Source organism: Phyllopteryx taeniolatus, chromosome 21 (assembly GCF_024500385.1).
Source record: "Phyllopteryx taeniolatus isolate TA_2022b chromosome 21, UOR_Ptae_1.2, whole genome shotgun sequence".
NCBI lineage: Eukaryota > Metazoa > Chordata > Actinopteri > Syngnathiformes > Syngnathidae > Phyllopteryx > Phyllopteryx taeniolatus.
In genome coordinates this window covers 4,900,178-4,927,815 of record NC_084522.1, presented here as the reverse complement: position 1 = coordinate 4,927,815, position 27,638 = coordinate 4,900,178, and the positions used below count along the sequence as shown (strand labels likewise).

The 27,638-nt window shown below is 40.2% G+C and overlaps 2 protein-coding genes across 3 annotated transcripts in view; one reads left to right on the top strand and one right to left on the bottom strand.

The window, feature by feature from the left end:
• Nucleotides 1-1,494: 1,494 nt before the first annotated feature.
• On the top strand, nucleotides 1,495-15,764 carry smap2 (small ArfGAP2). 2 transcript variants are annotated; one of them, XR_009786168.1, is made up of 10 exons: nucleotides 1,495-1,963; nucleotides 11,062-11,195; nucleotides 11,471-11,635; nucleotides 11,698-11,757; nucleotides 11,842-11,899; nucleotides 12,449-12,588; nucleotides 12,677-12,860; nucleotides 13,023-13,348; nucleotides 13,857-14,206; nucleotides 14,410-15,764. XR_009786168.1 is itself a non-coding variant. In XM_061760698.1 (9 exons), exons 1-9 carry the CDS (start codon nucleotides 1,861-1,863, stop codon nucleotides 13,962-13,964), a joined length of 1,278 nt encoding a protein of 425 aa, XP_061616682.1. In that variant the 5' UTR covers nucleotides 1,495-1,860; the 3' UTR covers nucleotides 13,965-15,764. The 2 variants fall into 2 exon arrangements, 1 of the variants encoding a protein (XP_061616682.1); XM_061760698.1 differs by having other exon boundaries at nucleotides 13,857-15,764.
• A 790-nt stretch (nucleotides 15,765-16,554) lies between these two features.
• Nucleotides 16,555-27,638, bottom strand: part of rims3 (regulating synaptic membrane exocytosis 3) — a 28,904-nt gene continuing 17,820 nt past the window's right edge. The window contains exons 3-7 of the mRNA XM_061760743.1: nucleotides 24,485-24,626; nucleotides 24,292-24,404; nucleotides 23,611-23,712; nucleotides 23,387-23,526; nucleotides 16,555-23,060 (exon numbers count right to left, since the gene is read on the bottom strand). Coding sequence (XP_061616727.1) covers nucleotides 22,848-23,060; nucleotides 23,387-23,526; nucleotides 23,611-23,712; nucleotides 24,292-24,404; nucleotides 24,485-24,626 — 710 coding nt within the window. The 3' untranslated portion in view covers nucleotides 16,555-22,847. The remainder of the gene's footprint in view (nucleotides 23,061-23,386; nucleotides 23,527-23,610; nucleotides 23,713-24,291; nucleotides 24,405-24,484; nucleotides 24,627-27,638) is intronic.

Below are 27,638 nucleotides of genomic sequence, written 5' to 3'. Positions count from 1 at the left end.
ATACTACTTCCGGTTATTCACGAAAATGAAAAGAAGGCATTAGAGGGAGTTTCACCAGCAAAGCGGTGAAATCACATTTTAAAAAAAATCCTTTAAAAGCAAATATTCAATTAAATTAGATTATACCACATTATACTTACCAGACGTACTGTATTATATAGATAGATAGATAGATAGATAGATAGATAGATAGATAGATAGATAGATAGATAGATAGATAGATAGATAGATAGATAGATAGATATAAAGCGAATGTTCAGTCAGTATTATTTTGAAGAAAATGAAATGTGATTTTTGTGTTTAGAAATTGATATAGTTTTTCAACACTCGGCCCTTCATTGACTGCCCTCTTGCGTTTAGGAAGTCCAGAAGCAACTAGAAAATGAAACGTCCAAAGCATGTCACGCTTTATCCGACCATAGGGTGGCAGTGGAGCTAATACTGCAAAACCGTTAGGAAAGAAGTTTCGTTATTCATTTAGCAAGGCAATGAGAGCGGGTTGGCCCGTTGCTAGGATACGTCAGCGCGTCCGCCATATTCAATGTGTCACTCTGCCCCTGTAAACTAATAGAAGTCAATGGACAAGAACGTCAGAAAGTCACAACCTTTAGACTTGAGTGCACCAATATGTACACATTCGCAAATTATATTTGGGAAACAAGCACCAATAACGACCTACGTAGCTTTTATTTTAATTATTATAAATGTTTGCTATATGTTTAGGATATAAATCAGCAAAACCTAACGCATATATTATCCAAATATTTTCATGTTTTACAGCTACCAATACATGTAACACTGTAATAAGAAATATTTAGATATTACTATTTGACATTCATTCTGTGTCTATAATATTAAGAAGATCCTGAAATGTAGATCGATGCAACGTGGGTTTTCCGAATACAATGAACTAATTTTGATTAATCGTTTTTTATATTAGGTGATTTATATCAAAGTTTTCCACTGTTTTCTCACCCCTTAATAATCGGGAAACCTTCATAAATTTTAGCTAAGCATCTAACAGAAATAAGAGTGCATAATTCTGAAAGTCTAATCATTTATGGGAAAGACTTCATTGTTTGAAGGCTGCTTTCCAAAATTGAGAAAATATGCAAAAAAAAAGAAGAAGAAGAAGGGTCTTACCTCAGGTATTATTGTGGTCAAAGCAATTAGATTGCTGAGTAATTTATTTCACTTTTCCCCCTCTTCCTCTAGGAAAATGTTGAGTTGCGCGTATGTTGGGATGACACAACTTCAGAGTATAATTACTACTGTTTAAAATATGTCTGTGATAAAACCATTTTTTTATAATTTAAAAGAAAAATGTCAACAAAATCAGACTTAAAAGGGTGATTTAAAACTTATTTTTGATTTAGAAGTTGGTCATCGAGAGAAATGGACAAGAAAGTGTGGGGGGGGGGGGGAATGCAAATGAATCAGGCATCTTCGCCCATCTTGCCGTTTCGCCACTTTCAATATGGCGGCGACGTTCACGTACGATTCTGCGGCAGGCGGTATCTATGTATATTTGATGTCCCTGGGGAAGAGCAGCAGTTGAATAATTGCGTGTCTTGCTGGGTTGATCAATTAAATGTTAAGTGGGAGTGAAAGCGGGGGGCTCGAGGGTGGAGCTTTTTGAAAAGTCAGTGATTGATTTATTATTATTATTATCATTAATATTTTTTTTTTAAACACCACCACTACCATCATCCTCCTCAACATCATCATCGTCACCCTCCTCCTCCTCCTCCTCACCCCATCGAGGAGCGCCAGTGTGCCGCTCACCGCTTCCAGGAATCTAATCAAGGAGGTTGCTCGTGAATCCGCGGACGGACCGAGGTGAGGTCAACTTGCGCAACGATGACGGGCAAATCTGTGAAAGACGTCGACAGATACCAGTCGGTGCTCAACTCTTTGCTGGCGTTGGACGAGAATAAATTCTGCGCGGACTGCGAATCAAAAGGTGGGTCGTCTTCTTGCTGAATACAACCTGCAATGCCATGCGTAGTGTGTTTATCTCAGGGCGAATGCACCATTGCATTCACCGCCCTTGTTCCTGGAAATGTTTGCCTCCTTGGATGAAACAAGACATGAACCGCCTCCTGTCAGAATATATGTAAAAGAACTGGAATTCATGATCATTTAGTGTTAAAACGTTAAAACTCACTCCTGTTTAGAAGCTGCTTGGAAAGGTTGTGATGTAATAATATCATGCATGCAGCTTGTTTTGCAGAGGTGGGAAAGTTTTTTGTTTTGTTTTTTCCTTGTACTTATAGGAGTGCAGACACTTACAAAAGTAAAGGTATGGACTCTGAAATGCACTTGTTTTTTTTAAAGATTTTTCATATCCATTTTGACTCGACACAATGCAAATGAAACTTTTGTGCACACAAAATAGTTTTCCTTCTAACTATCATTGTGTTCTCACTGAGAATAGAATCGAATCGAATAGAAATCCTTTATTGTCATTGTGGGGCAGATAAAACAATACAATCAACAATACAAAAAGAGAAAATTTAATTTAAAAAAAAAACTTCACCAAACAAGATTAAAAATGCTAGCTTACGTTTGCTCAGGCTTTTATGCTAAACAAGTTCCCATAGCTAACATGCGACTGATTAATGAATACAATGCTAAATTAGCTAACAATTGGGGGGGGGGTTATGTGATTGTATGTGATTTTTGTTTTTGTGCCAAGATCTTGTGGTTTTTAGGTGGCACAACACATCCGCAATTTTTTTTTTTAAATATACAGCAGACAACATCAAGCAATTATCATAGGTAAGGTCATGGATGGGGAATATCTTTCTTTTCCAAATCTGTCACGTCAGCATTGTTAATGCTCCCTGGTTCCTATTCTGCCATATGAAGCCCAAAGATCTCAATCAATCAAGATCTCAAGCGTTACTTTTGTCCATGTAAGTCTTTCTTACGTTGTTTCTTGTTCTGCAAAGGGTGAAAAAAGTAACAAGTCTGTTCTGACAAAGTAAGGAACAGAAAGTGTTGTCAAATATAGGGACTAAAAAAGTAAAACAAAAAAAAACTGAAATACTAAAGTAAAGTACAGATAGCTGAAAAATCTGCTTGAGTACTGTAACGGAGTGTTTGTATTTCGTTATTTCCCAGCACCTTTGTTTTCTTGTACAAATTGTGTTGTTGGAGTGTTTTTCTTTTGTTGTTGTTGTGTGTCCATGAATTGACCCGGTGTCTTCAACTATTTGTTAAACCTGTTTTTCCACGTGGGCAAATGCAGCTGTTTTGGACACAAATAGGGAAGTCGGACAAGAGCCTAAACAGAAATTGGGACAAGTGTTTGTTTGTTTTGGTTATTTTTTAATCTTTTGGAAACTTAGAGGGACTGATGGCGTATTACTATATTTGCTTGACTTTGGTGCCGGCAGCCTGAGTTCAATTCCCACTCAGTGACAGTGGGAATGTGAGAGTGAATCGTCAGGAAAAAGGCACGATTGGATGAGTTGGGAACATCAGCGACCAATGAGCTCTTCTGAACGGATGGAAAAAAAACAAATAAAATCCCACGGACACACACGTTGCGTCGAAAGTCTTTCTAGAAGGGATTCTTGGGGGGGTAAAGCGTCGGCGTCGACCTGGACGACTTCAGACCTCGAGAGATATGATTCGATAAGAGTGCAACAGCACTTCCATTTCAGTTGTAAATCCATGAAAGTCACTGCTGACGAGAATATTAGGAATGGTGGAATGACTAAGCAGGTTCCAAGTGCACGTGTGTGTGTGTGTGTGTGTGCATGCTTCTTTGCCGTTATTTACCTGCTAAATGGAGGCAGGAGTCACATGAGTTGCAGGCCTCACAAATATTTAATGAGAATCAGCAAGCAAACTCTTGAGTGCTTTAATGTTGTGATTTATTCATTAGTCCTTTCGACCTTTTCTCGCAACAAGACAAGATATTATGTAGCTCGACATGATCATACAGGGAATGAGAAAACGTACCGGAGCTTGTTTGTGAATCCCTGATGCTGTCACGGAATATTTGTTTATTTATTGTCGTGGTTGCTTATGGAACTGCACTAGAGAAGAGTTTCTAATGTCATGCCACTCTTTGGAAAATGTGTTATGGTCTGATGAAACCAAGGTTGAATTTTTCGGCTATAATTCCAAAAGACGTATTTGGCGCAAACACAACACCGCTCATCACCAAAAGAACACCGTTCCCACTGTGAAGAATATCGGTGGCAGCGTCATGCTTCGGGGCTGTTTTTCTTCAGCTGGAAAGAATTACGAACAGTTCAAAATAGCAGTCAGTGTTAGCACAAAACCTTTCATTCTTCTGCTAGAAAGGGGAAAAAATGACAAGAAAGCCCACTAGAACAACAGAACTTCATTTGGGGTCAATCAGAGGCACTCTAAATGGTGTTAGGTGGGTGCTGACTCCATTTAACATGAGTTGTATGTGATTGGTTAATTTTGAACACAATCACATCCACAGTTGTAAGAGGGTGTGCGCACTTGTGCAACCACATTATATCAGTTGTTTCTCTTTATGCCCTTCCCCTCGAAAAGATTTCGAAAAATTCCAATGAGTTGTACGGGATACAGGTCACAATAATGCTTTATTTTGGGCTCCTTTTTTTGAAATCAAGAAAACCTGGCATCTGAACAGGGGTGTGTAGACTTTTTGTATTTACTGGAGCTTGAGTGTATGTACCCCGTGAATGAAATGTCATGGTTTTCAGTCTTATAGGGCGTTCATAATCGGGAGTGGTTGGACAGAATCAATTTGTTACGAAATCAGACATACGTTGTACATAATCCAACATCTCTTTGCATTTCATTGCATGAAATTGCATTATTATTAACATTCGTATGACTTCAGGCAGCAAATCGAATCGGAATTAGATGACAGAGGAGATTAGGGAGAAAAGGGTACATGTCTACTGTTAAAAATACAGACATCTGTTTTCAAATGCATCAAATAAAAGTTAAAAAAAACTGCCAGAAGAAGAAATACTCAAAAGTGTAGATTCCCGAAAAGTCTACTGAAGTTCACGAAAAAAACATTCGCACTTTGTACCTTTTCACCACGAGCAATCACATTATACGTGCATTTTTAAGTGTAACTCATGGGCTGTCATCACTAAAACAATCACACACACACACACACACACACACACACACTCACAAACTCGCCCTAAAAGCATTTGTCCACTCAACATCCGCCTCTCAGCTCATCTTGGTTTGTTGTAATCTTGTTACTGTGCATTTCTCACCTCCCTCCCACAGGGTTTTCTAAGGAGGAAGTGGCAACACCAGTGCGCACAAAGCGGCGGCACACGCGAACCCACAAAAAGACACAATGAGGACGCTGTGAGGCAATATTACTGCGCAGTGAAAGCGTGCACCTATCGGTAATATCATTTCTTTCGGTGCAACGCTTTAGCTTTACGTCATCGTTAGTCACCTATGTACATGACAGAAGTAGGTCTCAAGTCATTACTTGGGTTAAGTGAGCTGCTCACTAGGCCACGCCCCTTGAAGGCACACATCAACATACGAATACGACAGTACTTTCGATTTAATTACGTTGTTTTTATTTATACTTACTTTATAAAACCAGTATATTTCTTCACATTCTCTTTTATGTTGCTGTTTTATATATATTTTTTTTACAATGCAGTGCTATTAAAAACATGCAAGGAAAAAAAAATGCTAACACATTTGCAAATCAAATATTTTTTTTTAATGGTCCCAAACCAGTCTCCATATTGTGAATCACTTCACTGTCTTCTCAATTAAATGTTGACGTGATGCCTTCCAGCCCCGCCCCTCACGTGTCTTATCAAGTCAGATGCCAGCAGGGATTTTTCTCATCCCTTGAGTCACGGAGTTAAGGAGAGGGTGACATAGCCAAAGAGGATACAACTTAGTCATTGGTTTGTACACTCATGTAATAGTGTTGACAGTGAACCTCCTTTTACCACAGGGGACACATTGCAGATAGCAGTAGGTGATAATCCACAAAACAGAGAAACCATTTAATTTGACGGCTTCATTTAATGCATATTCCTGACAAAAAATAAAATAAAAATGTGAATAAAAAGTTTCCCAGCAATACTCTTCATCCTTTAAGGACCACAGTTGGTCCTTACATTGCAGCACATATGTTAAGAATGTAAGTACATTATTCATCAGGGTCCATCTGCTTGTTAGCAAAGACTGGCACTGCTGGGTCACCGGATAGCTTTAGGGGTCCTGAAGGGCTTTAGGTGCTGGGAAGTGGAGGATAACTGTGTGCATGCGTGCGTGTGTGCATGCACACATGTAGACAGACAATATAACTACTATCACAGTCATATATTCTTTATCCTCTGCGAAGAACGACTAATATTACTGTAGCTTACAGAGGACAGATCGTCTTCATGTACTGTATACCCGTATGTCTGTATTATACTGCCCCCAGGTGGCCAAGGCCCTCGCACCAGAAGGAGTAACACAATGTCCATTGAATTGATGCAAGAAAATGTCACAAAAATTAATTTATCCTTTAATCTGTTTTATTATGTCATTACTGTATGCTTTTATCAAGTAAAATATTAGTGTTATTTTTCTTATTGAAAAAGAACAAAAATGAATGGCATTTTCAATCATTTCAATGGAGGAACAAGTTTAAAGTGAGACAGGCCGTAAATTTGATCAGTTTCGAGGAAATAATCCAGATTTCTTTTGTCAGTTTCGTATTGTAGCAAGATAATTTATGGTTCTAAATTATATTGACACGCATATTGATGCTTACTGTATATTGTCACACAAAAAAAATGTAAATTTCTGCATGGCATTTCTTTTGTCAACTAAATCCCCATGTCGACACATTGTACAGGAGCTGTATGTTTGAGTGTGGGAAATTAAGTAGTGCACAGGCTCTGACAATACCTGCAGCTCTGCGGGATTAAGTGCCGAAAGTAGCGTTTATCCTTGTGGGATGTCGGCTAATGAGCCTTATGCACCTGCAGCCCTCCCGTGCACGTGTGTGTGTAAGCCAGCCAGTGTGGCTAAAATGCATCTGTGTATTTTACAAATGAATTCAGAGTGTTAGAAACTTTATTACCCACCTCTGTGCACAATGCTCATCGTAACCTCTGCTATTTGAAGGCTATAAAACCAAACCTGATGGTCTTTTTGCTCCAGGATGACTCATCAGTCACCTCTGGAAACTCTCTTTGGGGTTGTTCTCAATGCATAAACCAGTGTTTTCCCACTTTTATTGGGCCAGGGTAAAATTTTTACAGTAGACTAATCTTACAGCACTGCTGTTGGCGTTCCTTGAATGTACCATGTGCACAGTCAAAAGTGACACTGTTTCTGCTTCTTAGCCTGTGTAATTTACTTTGCCGTTACAATTTTACGATATTCCCTAACATTTATTATTGTATTTAAATACAAAAAAGATGACGTAATACTGTTTGTGTAAAGTGTAAATGCACACATTGATTGTGTGTTTTTTAGGTTAGTATCCTTGCTAATCAGAATCAGAATCATCTTTATTTGCCAAGTATGTCCAAAACACACAAGGAATTTGTCTCCGGTAGTTGGAGCCGCTCTAGTACAACAGACAGTCAATTTACAGAACACTTTGGAGACATAAAGACATTGACAAAAAACAATTGTGCAAAAAGATGCAGAGTCCTCTAGCACTTAAAGCAGTTCGAATGACTAATATCGCAATAGTCCGGTGCAATGACCATTGTGCAAAGGGCGCTGAGACTTCAAGGAGTGTATGCGGTTTAAAGTGACGAGTAGTGCGATAATCCGGTACAATGTTGGTTGTGCGAATGTTACTGATACTCCTCAATCAGTGTGCAAATGGAGCAGATGCTACTCTGGCATGAGTGGCCAGTATATGCAAATAGTGCAGCATGGCGAGACAACAAATGTGACAACGAACTCAAGTCAAAAAATTGCCAGCTTGTTGTAATGGAATTATAGGTTGGGTGTTTAAGAAGTTGATCGCAAGAGGGAAGAAGCTGTTGGAATGTCTACTAGTTCTAGTTTGCATTGATCGGTAGCGCCTACCTGAGGGAAGGAGCTGGAAGAGCTGGTGACCGGGGTGCGGAGGGTCCGAGAGGATTTTGCACGCCCTTTTCTTAGTTCTGGCAGCGTGCAAGTCCTCAATGGTGGGTAGGGGGGTACCGACAATCCTTTCAGCAGTTTTGATTGTCCGTTGCAGTCGGAGTTTGTCCTTTTTTGTAGCAGCACCAAACCAGACTGTGATGGAAGAACACAGGACTGATTCGATGACCTCTGTGTAGAACTGTCTCAGCAGCTCCGGTGGCAGGCCGTGCTTTCTCAGAAGCCGCAGGAAGTACATCCTCTGCTGGGCCTTTTTGACGGAGTTGATGTTGGTCGCCCACTTCAGGTCCTGAGAGATTGTAATTCCCAGGAACTTGAAGGTCTCGACGGTTGACACAAGGCAGCTGGACAGCGTGAGGGGCAGCTGTGGCGAAGGATGCCTCCTGAAGTCCACGATCATCTCTACAGTCTTGAGCGTGTTCAGCTCCAGGTTGTGTCGGCCGCACCACAGCTCCAGCCGCTGCGCTTCCTGTCGATATGCAGACTCGTCACCGTCCTTGATGAGGCCGATGACAGTGGTGTCATCTGCAAACTTCAGGAGTTTGACAGTCGGGTTCGCTGAGGTGCAGTCGTTCGTGTAGAGAGAGAAGAGCAGCGGAGAGAGGACACAACCTTGGGGCGCCCCAGTGCTGATGCTGCATGTGGATGAGGTGGCCTCCCCCAGCCTGACCTGCTGTGTCCTGCCTGTCAGAAAGCTGTAAATCCACTGGCAGATGGCAGGTGATACTGTTGTTGAGGCTTGTGTGAAGGTGTTGAATCATCTACCTCTTGAATGCACTTGTTTATGTGACATGGGTTCATGATGTGTACATCCTAGATGCATGGTGTTCATACTTTATGATCCTCTCTGTTTTACGTGCTTTGCTGCCATCTTGTGTCATCTCCTGTATATGGCAACCGGTGGATCCACAGGTTATTTGTACCTTCTGCCATCTGGTTGTAGAGAATTTAATGGTTCTGCGTGTCACTGGTATAGATAGATGAACAAAGATACATTAAAAATATCCTTTCTTTTTCAAAATGTGCCTCCTACTCTCCCGACTATTTCTGTTCACAGTTGCCGGAGGTGTCCACGGTTTTAGTAAACAATACATAACGCCTTACGGATGGCCACTAAAGAGGCTGGTGTGGTGCAGTGTGCCGGTGTGATTCATTCCACACATGTCCAAGTCATCTCACGCCTCCTCCACCTCAGAGCTTATCTGGTTGCCATGCTACCTTTTACAAACATCAGGACCACACATCCATAATTAGCTACATGAGGTGACCTTTGGTGCATGGGGCATATGTTAACCCTAGCGTGCATATTTTTGTGCAGATCAATAATAAGGATGAAGCTACCAACTGCTAGTTGGACTTTTAATTTTCACTTATTGTTCAAATGTGACTGCAGAATGTGACTACATTTTGTCATTTTAATGTCTATAACTTCTTTCACGTTTCAGTGTTCAGTAGAACTATTATGCATATCAATACTTTCACACATTGCAGATATTTGGAGTATTATAATTAATTATTTCATCATTATATATGTCAATAATACTATACTTTGCACTTTACAGTAATTGTACAAATATTACTGTGTTGCTGCATAATTGCTATCTGTCTACAATATCTGGTATTTAAATGGACCATAATTTAGAATTAACGAAGTGAATGAAGTGTGTGAGTACTAGAAATAAGAGAAAAGTTATCCCTAACTGGTCATAAACCAAACGCAATTGTTTTGTTTTGTTTTGTTACTTGGATTTGATGAGTGATGGAGCTGCTATTAAGTTTGATCAAAGCGAGCAAAAACAATTATGAGAAAAGGGAAAATTAAAACCATTTTTAAAGCGTGACAACCCACTATCCTATCTCGTTATAGGCCAAATTGACCCGTTCTATTACGATTAGACCGAATCCAGTAGAAACAAAGGTAGCGTTGGCTACAAGAGTGTGAAACTGCAGTAATTCAGAGGGGAGAACAAAAAGGTCAAACTGTGGTAAATGGATAAAAGTGTGAGAGAGGGAAGAACATGAGGGGGACTGGGGAGGAAAAAATGCCGAGGACAAACTGATTCTTCCATTCAGGGAGTTTTCCACATATTTGATAATCCCTCACAAGTGTTTGCTGCAGTTAAGCAGGCTTTGCACATTAATTCTATTATTAGCCACCGTGACAGCTAATGCTTGAACCAGACAGACTTGTCTGCTAACCTCTCATTTATTTTCACGCCATGTCTGCCCATTTTTCTACCCCACCCAAAAAAAAAAAAAAGCCTCAGGTGGAAAAATATTTCCCCAAGGAATAAACAACATATTTCAACCATCAGAAAATAGGACCAAGATTTGATGCCATTATTCATTTGCCTCGGGCACAAAATGAAAAGGAAGGTCTCTCTCTCCAAATACACAACTTCCTCTTTCATTGGAGGGGGGGGCTCCATTTGAGGAAGTTCCAATTCAAGGGCTTTTCCACCATCTAGTGCTGAAAGAGCCACAGTGCGGCAAAAAGTGAGCCGAGAACTAGCCTCCCATCGGTTTTGTTTAGCGGAGGTGGCAAAAGCACTCACGCTCTGTTCGTAAGGTTACCAAACACTAAATGCAGTTGTACCTAATGTTGAGGCCTATAGTTAATGATACAGTCTCCTGTGTGTGCAGGCTTTCTTGCTTGTTTGTGCATCCGTGTGTTTTTGTGAAGCTTCTTTCCCCACTCAGTCTCCGTTTTATAGCCTCGCGGTCCTATTGGATGCTATTATGTGTCAGGACACTGCCCGATTTACACAAGATTAAATGAGTTCCCTGCTGAATTGTGGCATTTAATTGAGGTCTCAGGCATGACTTTCTGTAACGGGACTCCAAATAATTGGGTTCTTTCCCTCGTTGTTCTTCAGCTTGTCTTCTTTAAGAGCTTTTCTTATTCAGGGTGAGCACCTGAATACTACATCAAGTCCAAATCAATCTATCTTCCAGGTCCCAGATGGGCTTCGTGGAATTTGGGAATCTTTATCTGCATAAGATGCGCCGGAATTCATCGAAATCTCGGTGTCCATATCTCCAAAGTCAAGTCTGTCAACTTGGACCAGTGGACGCAAGAGCAGGTTCAGGTCTGATGACATTTTCTCTGTGATTTAGGCAGTTTGAAATGGGATATACTACTCACTACTACTCACAAAAAAAGTTAGGGACATTGGGCTGAAAATGCAAAAAAGCACAATATCCCTAACTTGTTGTTTGTTATGTAATCAAATTGACCCTTATAAACAGACGCACATGCTTTGAAGAATCAATGCATAAAGTGATATGATACGTGTCCCTAATTCTCATGTTTGAATGAGAAACCTGTCTACGCATCACCGCGATTCAATTTGGCCTACTCCAGTGTGTTCAGGAGCTGGGAAACGCCAAGGCCAAACGCCTCTACGAAGCGTTCCTACCCGAATGCTTCCAGCGGCCCGAGAGCGACCAGTCGGCAGAGAACTTCATCAGGGACAAGTATGACAAGAAGAAGTACATGGATAAGGTCATTGACATCCAGATGCTCAGGGTGAGTCGGCAAAATCTCACAACGAGTGTGCCGGGATATTTTAAGACACATTCTCTACACAGAACGAAAAGAGCTGTGAGAACATCCCCAAGGAACCGGTCGTGTTTGAGAAAATGAAAATTGTGAGTACGTCACAGAGCTGCAAGAATGATGCGTTGCGTGCAAGTGTGTTGCCATTCATGGACTCTTTTTACTGTTTTTGACAGAAAAAAGACGTGAGCCCAAAGATAGACTCTCAATGTGTTACGGACTTGCTGGGATTAGGTATTGTTCTGTGAGCCACTCTTTCAGATTTTAGATACACAAACAAAACTAAAGCATTGGAACTCATCTATTTTATTAATGAAACGTTTCGTTGTTTGGCTTGTACTATTTCAGTATTTATTCTTCATCTGAATACGAAACAATAGACAATTGTATGCTTCGGACTAGGGGTTGAATGACTCGAGATTCTTTTTTGTAGTCGACTATAATGTGACGGAAGTCGAGTCTGAGTCGATTAATCCATGACGTCACTGATATTTTTTCAGCACACGACAGCTCTCCGACCTTTTTTTGCATCAGGGACAAGTTTCATGTAAAGACATATTTTGACGTGATAGTCAGGCGACGGCAGCAAATGGGCGAGTGGAAAGTCCTCAGTAAATTCGATGAGTTGACTACCGTTTGTAAATTTGACTCGTCGACTAGTCGACATCTGGGTTCAACCCCTACTTCCGACAAGGCCCTTTTCCGTACCCTGGTGTGCAAACCAAGGTTCATCAACTCATTTGGATGAAATATGAGAACATCCATGTTTGTAATATCTCCTAGATGCTCCCGCTCCAAGTCCTGCAGCGTCCAATGGTGTTCCAGCCAGTACTGAGAGTCCAGCAGGTTCTAATCCGGTGCACCCTGCCTTGGATCTCTTCAGTCACCTCTCAGATCCTTCTACTTCCTTCACAAAGAACACAGTATGGAATATATACTCCTGTACCTAGATCTATAAGGAACGTTCTCCTTTTTTTGGCGGGGACTAAAACAAAGTTGCATCAACTTCAGGCTGCCTCCACCTTCTTGCCTCAGAGCAGAGTGACCGCCTCTGTGCCTGAAAACCTCAGCCTCTTCCTGGATCCGGGCCCCAAAAAGGTGGAAGGCACGTTCAGGAAGCTGTCCAAGGACTCCATCCTGTCCTTGTACGGCTCCACCCCGTCAGTGCACATGAGCGGTTTGGCGCCTCTTCATGGTGAGCGATCCTGTTTTTCATTTTCTATTGAAGTCATTATACATGATGTACTCCCAAAAGTTAAGACATTTGGCTTTCGGGTGAAATTTCTTCATTTTTTCGTGACTAGTTGACATAGTGCTTATTATGATAGATTTCCTGTCTGTTTTGTTTTCCCTGTAGGATTGTATATGAACCAAATGGGATACCCGACACACCCGTACGGGTCTTACCATTCGTTAGCTCAGGCCGGCGGGATGGCGGGGGCCATGGCCGTGTCACAGGCCGCCATGATGGGGCAGCAGCAGAACGGCTTGATGGCGGCCCAAAGCGGCTTGGCCCGTCATGGCGCCGCGGTCCCCCGAGGCGTGATGGGCCAGCCGCAAAGCGCCATAGTGATGCAGCAGCAAGGGGCTGGCGTGATGGCGCATCAGCAGGCTGGAGGCTTGGTGCCGTTGCCTCAGCAGCAAGCGGTTGCAACGCAGCAGCTGCACTGGAACATTGGACAAGTACGTGCGTATGTATGTGTGAGTGTGTACTAGTATGCTCTTTGTCCTCACTAGTGTGAGACAATTCAGCGCACTGAGAGAACAACTGTGTCTTAAATTTATTATTTTGTCCAATACTAGTGCCACTTTTGGCCTCCTAGTACACAATTAAACCTTAGTAAACAACTCTGCTTCACTAGTAACACTACCAGAATAGGCATGTGCCCTTCACTAGTGGCCTCCTAGACCTTACTAGTAGCACAAAAATGCACACTAGTAGCCCAGTCTAGGCATTATCGAATTGATTTGAGTAGTTCTACTTGTAAACACTTTGGACACTTACTAATGCTGCTAGCGGTTGCTCTGGCTCTTACTAGTAGTATACATGTCACAGCAACAGGCCCCGCCTCTTAAAGGCACATGCACGTACACAGTATGTTCTAGACATTCTATGCTCGGAATATTTTTGTGCGTTAAAATACACTGAGAATGTGGGTTTTAATAAGTTGCAATGGTTCCTATCTTTCAGATGACTCAGCACATGTCCGCCATGAACTTATTCAGCGCCAACAGTCAACCGACAGGGAGCAACGCAGCTCCGAGTTCAGCGCACATGACAGCACACGTGTGGAAATGAAATTGTATCCATCCCGAAAGTGAACTTATGAAGTCCTCAACGAGAAGTGCGTGGATGGGACTCTCTGCGTGAGCTTTTCCAACGCAAGGAGGAAGGAGGAGGAGACGAGAATAAGGAACGTACAACTACCCCTTCCTCTCTCCTCGCCCAAAGCCGAGTCCACTTCCTGCCTCGTACACCTGGGCCAAGCTTCACAAATGTCCGCACTTGCCTTGGGAATGTTTCTTCAATGCAGCAGCAGGGTCAGAGCCGCACATTTTTATATCCAATGAAATACTTTATGTTATATTTTTCTTATTTTTATGCGCACAACAGTACAACACAGACCTTAATTTCATTGGGCACAATTTGTGTGTTTATAACAGCGTTTTAGATCTTCAAACAGGCCAACAAATTGTATCCCTTCCTTCAAGTTTAATGAATTTAATTGTTTTCATTTGAACAGCTTTCCCACAAAGTTGAGCAATTCAAATGGGGTCTCATCGAAATAAAATCCAGTCGACGTCCCGAGGAACACATTGTCATCTACCACAACATCTTGTTATTATTTGCACTTGTGAATGTGTGTCTGCATTTAGCCGGAAAAAAAGTATTTTGTTCTCATTTATTTTCATTTTTTCCCTTCCAGTCACAAGTTATATAATATTTCACATGAATAATGAATGTGTTTTAGTAAATGTTAGCCCGACAGCTTGAACTGTAAGCTTGGCAGTGTTGCAATTTAAAAATAGGAAGCAACGGGGAAATTTAAAGCACACATATGTAATAAATTTGATTTATATATGAATTTGTTCAACATTGGGTTGAAACGCCAACCAAAAGGTAAATCAATTTAAATTAGTCAATCAACAAAGGCAAACCTCCTTTCATGTTCAAGCTCTGTGTAGCACTGAGGCACATTTGAACCATATTTGGTCCTTTATGTGGGAGCACAATGAAAAAAATTATAATATATTTCACTTTCTTAAATATGTTAATTCGTTCTTGCATGCACAGCTAAGCATTCCATAATTTCCTCCAAACTCAGTATCACATCTGCCGTAAGCAAGAGACCTGAACTGGATTTTAGCACACCAAAGATAAAGATTAGCTTCACGGGGATTCCAATAGGCTTTGTTATGTAGCCAGTGTGCTAGTGCAAGGGTTTGCTCTCATTGGACCAAAGATGGGGCATAACTATGTACAGTATGACGTGCCCTATTATAGGCCAAAAATAACATTGACCTCTCACTCAGGACAAATAAAACAACAAAAAAATGCATGGCTGAGCCAATCAGCATTCGAGATTCGAGATGGCTTCCTTTTACACTTGTGAGCGTCCTTTCACACACGTGATTAGGTTTTTGGAGTAAATGTGAGAGAGTTTGTGTGTGTGTGTGTGAGGTAAATGTTAGTTTTGGCCTGTACGACACTTCGTATTACATGTTGAACTGTTCACTCTGCTACTAGAGGCAAGACACCGCAACGTCTCGCTTGCCTGCAGTGACACATAAACGGACGTGAAGCCGCCTTGTGTGGTCGAGGCCTGGAATGACGAAAGTTTGTAAAAAAAAAAAAAATGTTTAAATAAAATGTTATGATGTCACAGGGGGTTTTGATGCGTTCATGAGCTAACTCGCTATCAGACACTTCCACCGGACTGCATGAAGAGAATGTTTATACAATGTTATGTCGTTTTAATGGCTTGAATGTATGTTGAGTGTGTATCACCGATGGCAAAAATGGAATATGTGGCTGATATTTTTGTTTTACAATGGGACCAAAACCCCTCGTGAAGTACGAATCTATGTGTTTATTGTATTGAAGTGCGAAAATCACACCCGAATGTCTGATTTTGTTTGGGATGTATTCTTAACTAAACGCATGAAGTCATGATTGTAAATTGTCTCAGCTTTTTTTTTTTTTTTTTTTTTTTTTTTTTTTGCGTCTCGCTTCGACAGGCGGTAAATAAAATCAAATTTTCCTTCATGTTATGTTTTATGATTTTCCGTGAAATGAAAGCAAACAGAGGAATGTATCATTTGCCATGTTGAATACTGTATATTATGCTTCTGGAACAAGATTTATTATCACCTACTTTCATTTATGAGTTTTTTTCATACTAGAATTTTTGCCTGTCTGGTGTCATATTTACACATTATGGGAATGTCTGTAAAATAAAATACTCTGTGGAAATAGAGTGAATAAATATTGTTTTGATCAAATGCTCTCTTATTTTTAGTTTGGGATGTTAAACCAGCTCTGTGGTAGTCTCGCTGTCATTCAACTACTAGTATTCTGGGAACAATTCATTCTATAGTCGGTTTACTTCTTTAAAAAATTGTGTCACCAGTAATAAGAAGGACTTGGCTGGGGTGAAAAAGATCCTAAGTACACTATAAATGGCACTATTTTTTTTTTTTGTAAAGTATTCTTTTGGCGCCATCTTGTGGCATGTTGGTGCCAAGAAACTATGGTGAAGTGTGGAGAGGAGCTTCATTTGGACAGGCCTTGTCTAATAAAAAAATAATGTTTTGCCACTCTTGTGGGAATTACCTACTAAAGGCCCAGGTAACAAAAAAATGGATTTGAAGATCACACATAATCAGTATTTGTGATTCAAATGAACTTTATTGACTTTGCTCGGTCAAATACATGCAAATACAGGCTTCTGAAAACGAAATGTTTGGATTTTGTTGTTGTTGTTGTACCCCTCAGTTTAATTTTCTTAAAAAACTACATGCACCTTAAGTAATCAATTTTGCAGCTTACAAACCACAAAAATACCAGTTTTACATTATCAAATACTGCACATAGAAAACATTTACAAAGCACAGGTAGAAAATTACAGCTCCCCCCCCCCCCCCCCCCCCCCCCCCCATCTCTATGTTGGCCATAAAATGCATCCTCCCGTCACAAAGACGCTCTGCGACACGTTGCCCTTTTGCAAACACCTCAGTGGAAAGGTTAAGGCCAGTTAGACAAGACGACCGGCACCAGCAATGCGGATGAACGTTTGTGTAGTGACGCCGAGGTATTCATCAGCTGTGTGCGTGTGTGCGTGTGAGCATCACCGTGTTTCCCGTGAGTGCCATCTCAAGTTGTTTTGTCCTTGTCGTGTTGCATTCAGGGACATTTGTGCTTTGCTGGCTTGGGATATGAATGGTGTGGGGTCGTTTAGAGGGGCCGTCAATATAGTCTGACAACATGGCTACTCAGGAAACCGTTTGACAATTTGGTATCCAGCTTAAGGTCCAGGTACTAGTACGCCGTTTGTCCAAACTCGTGGCACAATTCAGTGCACTAGTGACTAGGGCGCACTAAGTTAATCCATTACAGTACATTTGTTAAGCACAGTTCAGTTGTATTTAACTTTGAAGTAGCCTACAATACATTTGCATTTTATATGTTAGAGCTGTTTGTTTTCAAGTATTTATTTCAGTACATTTTTTAATGTACGTTATGGGCAGTATATTTTTATTAAATCATTATTTATGTTGTATAATGGCCCATATTTAACCACAGTGTTAATGTTCACACTGTGCATAATGTTACAGTGGCCTAAAACTATATTAAATATACTTTTTCGATGAACACTTAGGCCTACTATGCACCTATATCGTGATGTTGGTATTTGAAGACATTAGTATTTTTTCAGATGGCAAAAAGTTTGAGCAGCACTGCACTAGATGTTAACTAGTAGATTTTTATATCACGTGTAGCGCGAGTAGCACAGTTTTGCCTCACTGGTAACATGTAGTTGTCCTAGTTTGCCAAAGTTGTTCAGCTAGTAGTAAAAAGGGCAAACTAGTATGTGGACCTTAAGCTCCATGGAAAGAAATGTTACAAGTAACTTTTTAACAGTGCACTGAATTGTCCTACTAGTGAGGACTAGTATATATACTAGTACAGTATATGGAACTTGATCTGAATGTCAATCATATGGAATAAATGCTCAAATGGCTTTCCATGATGGAGACGTTGACATATTAAATGACATAAACCAAACATATACGTACAAGATCCAAAGTACAGGATGTTTGTGTCACGTTGCTACAATAAAAAGACCTCAAGGGAAAAAAAAACAAACAAAAAAACACACAAAGTAGTTTAAAAAGGCTGCTCATGGGGGTGCTATGTTGAAATAGCTACAAGTTTATGGTTAGTCCCGATGCATTGCGTACTCTGCTGCTGCCTAAGATTAGAAGTCCTTTTTGTTAGCTGCAAAGCCTCAAAACGTGTAAATGTGAGCAACTTAGATTTTACAATCAATGTTTATTGCCTAAAGAAAATTGGCAGAGCCAGTGCTACTTGTACTTTAGGGTTGCATTATACTGAGAATGTGCAACTTTCCATGGGAATTAGCAGGAATTTACACAAACTGGAAAATTGCAATTCACTGGTTAGTTAGATTTTTTTTTTTTTTTTTTAATCGTCTTAAGTACAATTTAGGTTTGGGGGCTGTCATATTTTTTGGTTCTTGATTAAAATACTTTTCACAAATAAAAGCAGTTATATTTTATAAAACTAATTTGCATGCATGCTACATATTCAAAATTTGAATTTTGTATAGTGTATGTACAATATACTGTAGGTGTAAAAATTACCTACAGTATAAGTTAAATTCACGTTCATTCTAATTAAAAATAAACAACAGAATAAAAAAGAATGCAAATTACATTAAATTAATTATACAAAATATGAAAGTAAATGAATTTCCAAAATTCCTCAGCTAAACTTCCCATAGAAAGTTTCCAGAAAACAATTCAACATTTCTATCCCATTTGCAACCCTGTTTAAGATAGAACATATAAAAAATGAAATACAAATCATTTTCCAAAAAAAGACTATACTTTGCATTCCTTCAAAATCTTTCATTTCTTAGTGGCTTCAACTGCATCCTAGCTTATTAATAATAATAACTCCACACCATCAAGAAAAATCAGTATAACCATGCGATAAAGAATATCACAAGTCAAACCAATTTCATCATTGTGGTTGAGAAATTAACTGGTGCAAGAAGGCAGTAATACCTTCACTGCAATGTCAATAAATCAAAAAGCATTGTGCATGCTTCTTTCAACCACCGAGCCGCTTTCTTTCAGGGGAATATACAAACAATACAGTAGAGTACAAGTAGTCCCATGTAAGGGAGAGACATTACCGCAAAGTAAACGACAGGAAAAATTAGGTGTTAGGGTTAAGAAATACATTCAGAAAACTATACACACACATATTCCATATATACTGTATGTAGAACTCCGGTAACAATATTTCAAGCAGAATACAATTGTCCAAACTTTCAAACGTGTAGTACAATAGTGAAGCATGAATCTCCACAATACAATAATAATAATAATACAATAGTGAAGCATAAATCTCCACAATACAATAATAATAATAACAATGAGAACAATAAGGCCATTGTAAACTGAACAAGCCCTCATCGACACAAGGCAGCTTCGCCTGCACACACTCCCTCCTCTCTATAGTTCCTCTCTAATTATAAAAATAAAATTTTCAACAGGTTGATTGACAATTCTGTCATTTTTTTCTTTTTTTTTCTTTTTTTTTTTGCACATAAATAAGTCAAATCGGGTTGAAGAACGCCGGACGTGGATATTCAAATCTCATCGTCTGCATCGGCTCAACCATAAATCTCTGTGTCGAGTCTGGAAAGCTTGACATGCCCCCACCCCAGAAAAAAAAATAAGAATTAATACTCCCGGCATGTCTACAAATGACCCGTTTCAGTACCTTCACATTCAAAACGTCACCAGAACCTGAACCAACTCTGTCACTGTCAACCCTGCTGCTTGGGAAGCTTCCACATCTACTTTTATCTTCATAAATCAGTCATACTTTGTTCTCTCAAAGCCACTTTAAAGTGGGGAAACGGCAAGAAACATGATACAATTGCGTGAATATTAAAGACCCTGTAAAGTGAATTCTTTACGCTGTTTCTAAACACATTAAACATGTTTGAAGATAATTGTTGAAAACGTTCAACTGTTTTTCACCATTTCAGATTTCATGATTTTTTTTTCGCCACGGTTAAAATGGCGCCACATGAAGCACTTTAGAGTGCTTTGTTGTTGGCTGTGAGTGTGCGCACGTCATGATGAAAAGGTAGAATAGCAAGGGGAAAAAAAATAATTGTCCTACATGACAGACAGCGTGTGGACCGGGACATCGGGGAGGCGTGGCCGCTTTAGAGCGCCTCATTGTCACGGCGAATGGGAATTATTCCAGCCACCAGAGGCTTTAAGCAGATATATTTTTGTGGCTCAATGTAGTTATGTGTAGACATAAGAAATATGTTAGCATCCATTTTTCCAGGTTGTGGTTTCAGCGCATTCAGCAGAAATGCCCGCAGTGTTCGAGAGCCAAGAGAACGGCTTTGATTTTTCACAATTTTGAAGCCTTATTTTATATACTTTGCATTTTTTTTTGTTTCTGGGTTTTTTTTTTTTATTCAAATTTGGCAGGTTTGTTAACAACAGTCTTCAGAAGACATATTTTATTTTTCACTTTACAGGGACTTAAAGTATAGTGTTCATATCCCAAACCCTGCATCATTTAAAGCACAATATACAGTATATATATATTTTTTGAACAATTACTTACAAATTTTGAAAGTCCTCATTCTTACAGTCCCTCACACTCATAATGCAATGCCATAAATGTGCATACTCACACTTGACATTAAAGAAAGGCAATATTTCACTTTGCTTTTGGTTGCGGAATTCAAAGGATTTGGATGCGCATTAAGAAAGAACATTTCTTCAAGGATAACGTTCTGCTTTCAGAATCACTATACACTACAGCAAAAAGTTAACAAACATTTCCATACAAGCTCCAAAACATTGGAATTTACAACGCAAATATTATATTCTGATTTTTGCCAAGGAGTTAAACATTCAGCACTGAACATGGAAGTTATACAAGGTGGTTTTTGTCTTCAGGGGTTCTTTGACAAGACTGGATTCCTCCTCCGACAAAGACGATTTTCAAGGAATCACGAAAAAAAAAAAGTGCACTGAAGAGATTGTGTGCAAATACAGTATTTGTACTCATTTTACATCATCATGCCAGTTGTCCACAAAAAGACACAAATGATAAGATGTTTATACTATATAGAATACCCTACAATATCATAGATCATGTCAAGAAAATTGGAACATACAGTACATATTTTTCAAATCCAAAACGGAACTGTGAAATTCGTGAGTGCTTTGAGGACAAAAGTACAAATGTGAGCTCTGTTTAAGTGCTGATAAACGGAATGTACCTTTGTAAAAAAAAAAAAAAAAAAAAAAAGCATGCTAATTCACTTTTAAGTAGTGTAACATTTGGTGCTGGTCCCAACACTCATAGAAGTGGAATACAAATGTCATATTAAATAAATTGATTTTTTAAAAAAAACATTAAATGCCAATTACTTGCTTGAGCTTAAGTACATCGAACTTTCTGATACAACTTGTTATGCTGAATTCATTTTCTCTTACTGAGATGCAAGAGTCAGATTAATGACAGAAAGTGCTACGAGTTTCTTTTGTTCTTGTAGAAGTGAGAAAACTAATTTTAAACAAGTCAATGTAGCCCAAAAAAACTAACGAAAAAAAAAATCAATAAAGAAAGAAACAAACATGCTGTTACATTTCCATGCTGGCATTCAATTCAAAAGAATCACAACATTACATGAAAAACAGCGATAATTGTTTGACTGTATTGTTTCACAATAAAGTGCTGTCTGGAAAATAACGTAGTGCAACACCAGCGTAAAAAATAACATTTTGCAGGTGTCACATGGTGTCAGACCACCACAGCGGATGGTCACCGTCATATTTCCTTTTCAATCATATTTCAAGAAAAGCCTCTCAAAACATCAAATGTTGGTACACAAAAGAAAAGGGAGTGATGCATCCTGCTTGGGAAGCCCAGAAAAAAAAAAACAACCCTGCAATAAAGCTGTTCAGATTTCCCAGAATGCTCAGTGCCCTGTGGTTGAAAAATCAAGGCAGGATCTTGTATTACTACCATCATCATCATATTTTATCCACCAGCTCCTCAATTAGTGATTCCCAACCATTGTGCTGTCCAATTTTACTTAATTGGTCCTAAAAAAAAAAAAAAGTATTTACCACAAATAATGTATCTTTGTTCATCAACGGTTGGGAAACACTGTCTTCAATAATAGCTCCCTCTGTTACCCCCGCTTTCCTTGCTCTAAAGTTAAATGTAAAGTTTGGAGCACTTTCAAAAGGTCTTTACAAAGGTTGCAAGCAAGCATGCAGAGTGCGGCAGATACATACGAGAACACAAATAAATGTTGAACTATATATGTGTATATGCATATCTATGTATAAACTCAGCCCTGCCCTGTACAATAGCAGTGTTGCTACCTCACATACGTTCCTTTATGTGAATAATCTGCACCTGTTATGCGTTTGGCCCGCAGAATGTAACTTCTAAGTCATTGGCTCTGCTACATATCCATACTTTATATTGTTCTACTACTTCATCTACGACTACAACAATAACAATTGCTTTGGTTTTTAAAAAAGAATGTTTTGTTCTGTTATTTTCCTCAAGTTTGGCATAGAGAGGTTAGAAAGTGTCAGCGAAATGGCCCTGCGATGGCATTCTGGAACCTCGGAATGCAGGTTATGGCACTCTGTGAACCAAACGTGTCATGGATGGGAATGTTGGAATATGGAGGAGGAAAAATGCTACGTTTTCTGCTAAACTGGTGAATTTATGAGTTTTTCCTTACTAAAAAAAAATAAATAAATATGGCTGGGTGAGCGTACAAACAAGTGGGATGTACTGTACGTCGGCTCTTGCGTTTCAGGATATAGTCTTGAGTGGTATGTACAGTACGGGGGTCTGCATGACTCAGCCTTAGGTGCACGAGGGGCTGGTGGCGCTCTCCAGGGAGGACTGCGAGAGGCGTCGGGTGAGGGGTCCGATGCTGGGGTCTGCCAGAGAGGAGGTAGGGAACAGCTTGTACCAGCCGCCGACTGTCGCCGAGAGGTCCAAATCCTCCAACAGGATCTGGGCCATTCCCATGAAGCACTTGTGGTCCATACGCCCATAATCCCCCCACACAATTACCTACACAAAAGGAAAATAATGCTATAAAAACTGTACATGGAGACCGTCACAACTCCTCAGTCGTAATATTAGTCGTTCTTCGCAGAGGATAAAGAATATGCCTGTGATTATTGTTATATTATCTATCCACATGTCTTGCTCCATTGCTTGTGTTCAAATATCTGTTGCTTAAAGCGTTATAACATATACATTCACATATTCTGATATGGTTAGAAGCTTAATTGTTATATGCTAACCTTATCTAAATCTCTAATTTCCTGGAAAGCCTTAAAGTCAGATGAATTTGAAGTGCACCAATGGAAGCTCAAATTAAACAAGTTCGATACCTGGAGCACTTTTCCCTGAGGACTCTCATCAAACAACAGAGGCTGCTGGTAGCTCGGGTCGAGATTCTTCTTCACAACTTTGGTTTTCTTCTTGGCCAAGCACATTCCGTTCTCGAGGACGTACACCTTCACGTAGGTAGCTAAACACAGCACAGCAAGAATCAAATCAAAGAATTGTTGTCAATTCTGGCAACAGAGATCACAAAAGAATCAGGAAGGCGGACCTGGAATATTCTTGGAGCCCGGTTTGGGGATCAAGCCTCTGGCCTGATTGACCTCCACCTCCAGCTGGCCTCCTCTGTCCACCATACCAACATGGACGTCCCCTGCAGAGAAAGAAAGATTTGTTGTTTTATATATATATATATATATATATATATATATATATATATATATATATATATTTTTTTTTTTTTTTAACTATTTCAAGTCAACACAGTTTGAGTCCTTGAAGTGTTCGATTGACAGTTGTCACCACTAGAGGGAGGCAGAGAACAAGGTGTTCTTAAAAGTGTTCTTCTGGAATCACATTTCATGCACAATAACTTTATATACTTTAAGGGGTAAAAAAGGATTGTCAATGGGGTGCTCCCCTTAAACCGTCTGGTTTAGTTTTTTTTTTTTTTTTTTACCCTTGACACTTCACTTTTACTGCAAGGGAATATCCCTCCACCTTGTTGGGAATCTAATATTGAGCCCTGTGGGTTACAGTAAAAAGAAAGAAAAAAAATCCTTCCTTCACTTCAATTAGGCCGTAAGTGTGAGTGACGTCATGTCGGCGTTTAACAAGAGCAAGATGTGCAGGTAAAAGAAACAAAGAGGAGGTGATTTCTGCACGCAGTCAGAGCAACTAGAGCAGAATGAAAAGTGACTGGCATGCTGGGTGCACTTGGCTCGTGGCTTACCCATAGGAGGTGTCGCTAATGTTTGTCGCCCTACGATCTGAGCTGGGCCTAATCCGTCCAGGAAGTCGCTGAACTGGCTCTCGGGCCCGAGGCGTGTGGTAGGGAAGATGAACCTGGAAGGAAAATACCAAAAAAGAAGTCAGGAGGGCCCTCTTGGGTTGACACGCTCGCTCGACATGATGCCGATGCTCACGTTCCGTCGGAGCTGTTCGAGTTGGTGCTGCCGTCGGTGGAGTCCTTGCTGCCCTGCCGCGTCACCCGGTTCCTCATCTCCACGGCGATCCCGGTCTCCGTGCTCCGTCGGATTGTGCTGCGAAGCTTCTTGGTCCCACCGTCTAAGAAGAAAAGCAGAAACAAAAACAAGATCACAGCTCACTTTCACCCACACTGTACGGTGAATCGCCGCCAGATCGAGTTGCGTGCCTTCAGTGCAGTACCACGTTGTGCCGCAACATGTCGGGCAGCACTGTCCCCAACTAAACTACAGTAACGGGTGTCGCTAGAGAATATATATATATATATATATATATATATATATATATACCTGTCAGTAATGTATGCTTTGTTTGTATGTGTTGCTGCTCCATGTGTGTTGAAGTAGCAGTTACTTTAAGGTTGATAATTAATGTCATCATTTATGCTAATTTCCGTTAGCCGGTCTATGGCATTCTAATGACACGTTAACATTAAGCTAGTGGACTTCATAAGACAAAATGATATGGTTTGATCGAACAGTACTTATGTTTGTATATGTTTATTTTTCTTCGGCTCGTGTTGTCTGTTTCTTTTCTTTGTTTTACATTCTGTGCTACACGTATTGGTTTCAACCGTCTTCAAACAGCGGATGTTTTGTTGCTCATCGTCTGATGCTGCAAACCCGTACCACTTCCAAGCTACAGAAGCCGCTAAGGGGGAAAAAAATTTGAAAAAAAAAAATAATGGATGTGACCCCCAAATAATAGCCCTTGCTAAAACTATTAAATTATTATTATTTTTTTTTACAAAGTATATTGACTTTATATATGGCATATTTTTACCACACGTGGCTCTAGAATGTACCCCCCTCAATAAACAGTGCTTCACTGTTATCCAATCAGGGTAAGAAGTGTGATCAGGAAGTGTGGCATTACACAGAGCTGTGCGATAATCATGCTAAGCGTGAGCCTGCTGCATTTACACTTTCCAAATAGCTGTGAGTGACACATTTGAAGCTGTGTCTATGATTCGCCATATAAAACAGACCGAATAAAAATAAAATAGAAATATTCAAATAGGGAAGAACTAGAATTTGCAATTCCCTTAGAAATTGCACATTAATGCTAACCATCCACCCGTCCACTCTCTTTACCGATTGTCTTAATTAGAGTCACGCGTGACATGGAGCATATCCCAACTGACTCTGGGCGCCTTAAATCAGCAAGCAACATAGAAAATGGATGGATAGAATTGAGCCTTTTCCATTCTTGAATGCCTTTTGCATGTTTAACTAGGGTCCATTTTTAACTGCACTGACAAATAGTCAGTAATGAGAAAGAAGGAAAGAAATTACAATCATTACAATCATAAGATGTAAGGGCATTATATTAAGTATCGGTACGCGGTATCGGCAAGCACAATATAAGTGGTATCGGTGCATCGCTAGTGTTTAATGTCTTTCTGCTCCGTGATGTCCTCATGGAGGAGTAAAAGAGGATTGGGCACAATCTGGTCATTTTCACCTAGGGGTGTACTCACTTTTGTTGCTCGCGGTTGAGACATTAATGGCTGGGTGTTGAGTTATTTCGAGGGGACAGACAAGATAACTACTTATTGTTGAAAAATGTCAATTCTTCAGTGTTGTTCCATGAAAACAAATAAAATCTTTCCAAAAAATATGAGATTATGTACACAAATGCAAATTGAGGAGTCTTTAGAAGCAAATACGTCACACCGTGCACGGGAGCACTCTGTGCAAATTTTTGATTTTATTTTTTTTAATCCTGCAGAGAGGATTTAAAGTCTTGAAAATCTCTTCTCAGAGACATGACAATGGTTGTTAAACACGAAGCATCAGGACACTTCCTTTTGCTCTGTGCGGCTTATTAGAACTGCACTTATGATGGCAAAACGAGCTGGCATAGCTCCCTCGCCCTCATTATTTCCGAGTCCACGTGAATGCTATGGAAAGCTTTTTGAGCATTTATTCCATATCCTAGATATCCAGTTTAAGGTCTGTGCCCCTTGTTGCTAGCTAAAATCAACTATCAGGTGCACTTGATTAGCCCTGAGCAACTCCAAGCTTATTAAGCTTCCCTTCGCCATGCTCACCCCGATCGCCATGACAACTCTACACCCGGAACAATCCCGGCGGCCACGTGATGAGGCTGGAATTGTTTTTGTGAGACTTTCATGTGAGGAAGACGAGCAAGACGGCGGTGACGCCGAGTGTCTGCTGGCAAACTTCAGTCGTCTGCGCTGCTATGACAACCTCCTGATCGGGGAGCAGACGAGGCCACCTGAGACAGCTGGCGCCATGGAGACCAGCTCATCCCTGTTATTACTCCAAAAAAAAAAAAACAAGTCCTGAACCTCACCCACTGTCTGAAAATATCTGCTTATTTGAGTTTTACTATGATGGCAAAGCATTCTTTTTCTTTTTTCTTCTTCTTTTTTGCTGTTTTAAGCATTCTTGGAGCCATCAACTTCATCGTCACACTATTTACTCATTTGCCAGTGCGCCCCTCCCCTAACATCAAAACAGCCCCTGTTGAGGAGGAGTGATCTCTTCCTTCCTCTTCCCCTCTTCCTCTTCCTCCTCTGCGCTCACCCCCTTTTCCATTGCCATGGCAACGCCGTCTGCATTGCACCAAGAGCCCCGGCCGGCATGCTCCATCATAAGCCTTTCCCTGCTCCGAGTGCGTTTTCCTGGTATTTTAAATGCTTATTATCTACAGTATATGTCATCTTATTTTGGCGACTTTATAGCTAGCTCCTTGTTCTCCTCCTGCACTCAACATTTCAAATTAGAAGTTTATGCGCGTTTCATCTTGATCACCAAACTAGTATCTTGTCCCATTTGGAAACCGGTTTGAGCGCTGATTTGATATCCATCTTAAGGTCGATGCACTAGTATGCTCTTTGTCCTCACTAGTAAGACAATACATCACACCAGTAGAATGACTAGGGCTCACGAGTTAATCCAGTACAGTACATTTATTTATTAAGTGCAGTTCAGTTGTATTGAACTTTGAAGCACAGCTTATCTCTTACTATCAGTAATGTTTTACACTACAAGTATCACTTGTGGCCTACTAGTACACAATTATACTTTACTTGTAAACCATACTGCGCAAGTAACACTATTAGGG

What these genes read in the sequence shown, in the direction of transcription:
- smap2 (XM_061760698.1), top strand. Translation starts at nt 1,861, where the DNA reads ATGACGGGCAAATCTGTGAAAGACGTCGACAGATACCAGTCGGTGCTC. An exon ending in TTGACATCCAGATGCTCAGG is followed by an intron (nt 11,636 to 11,697) that starts GTGAGTCGGCAA and finishes TTCTCTACACAG; the next exon opens with AACGAAAAGAGCTGTGAGAA. An exon ending in TACGGACTTGCTGGGATTAG is followed by an intron (nt 11,900 to 12,448) that starts GTATTGTTCTGT and finishes AATATCTCCTAG; the next exon opens with ATGCTCCCGCTCCAAGTCCT.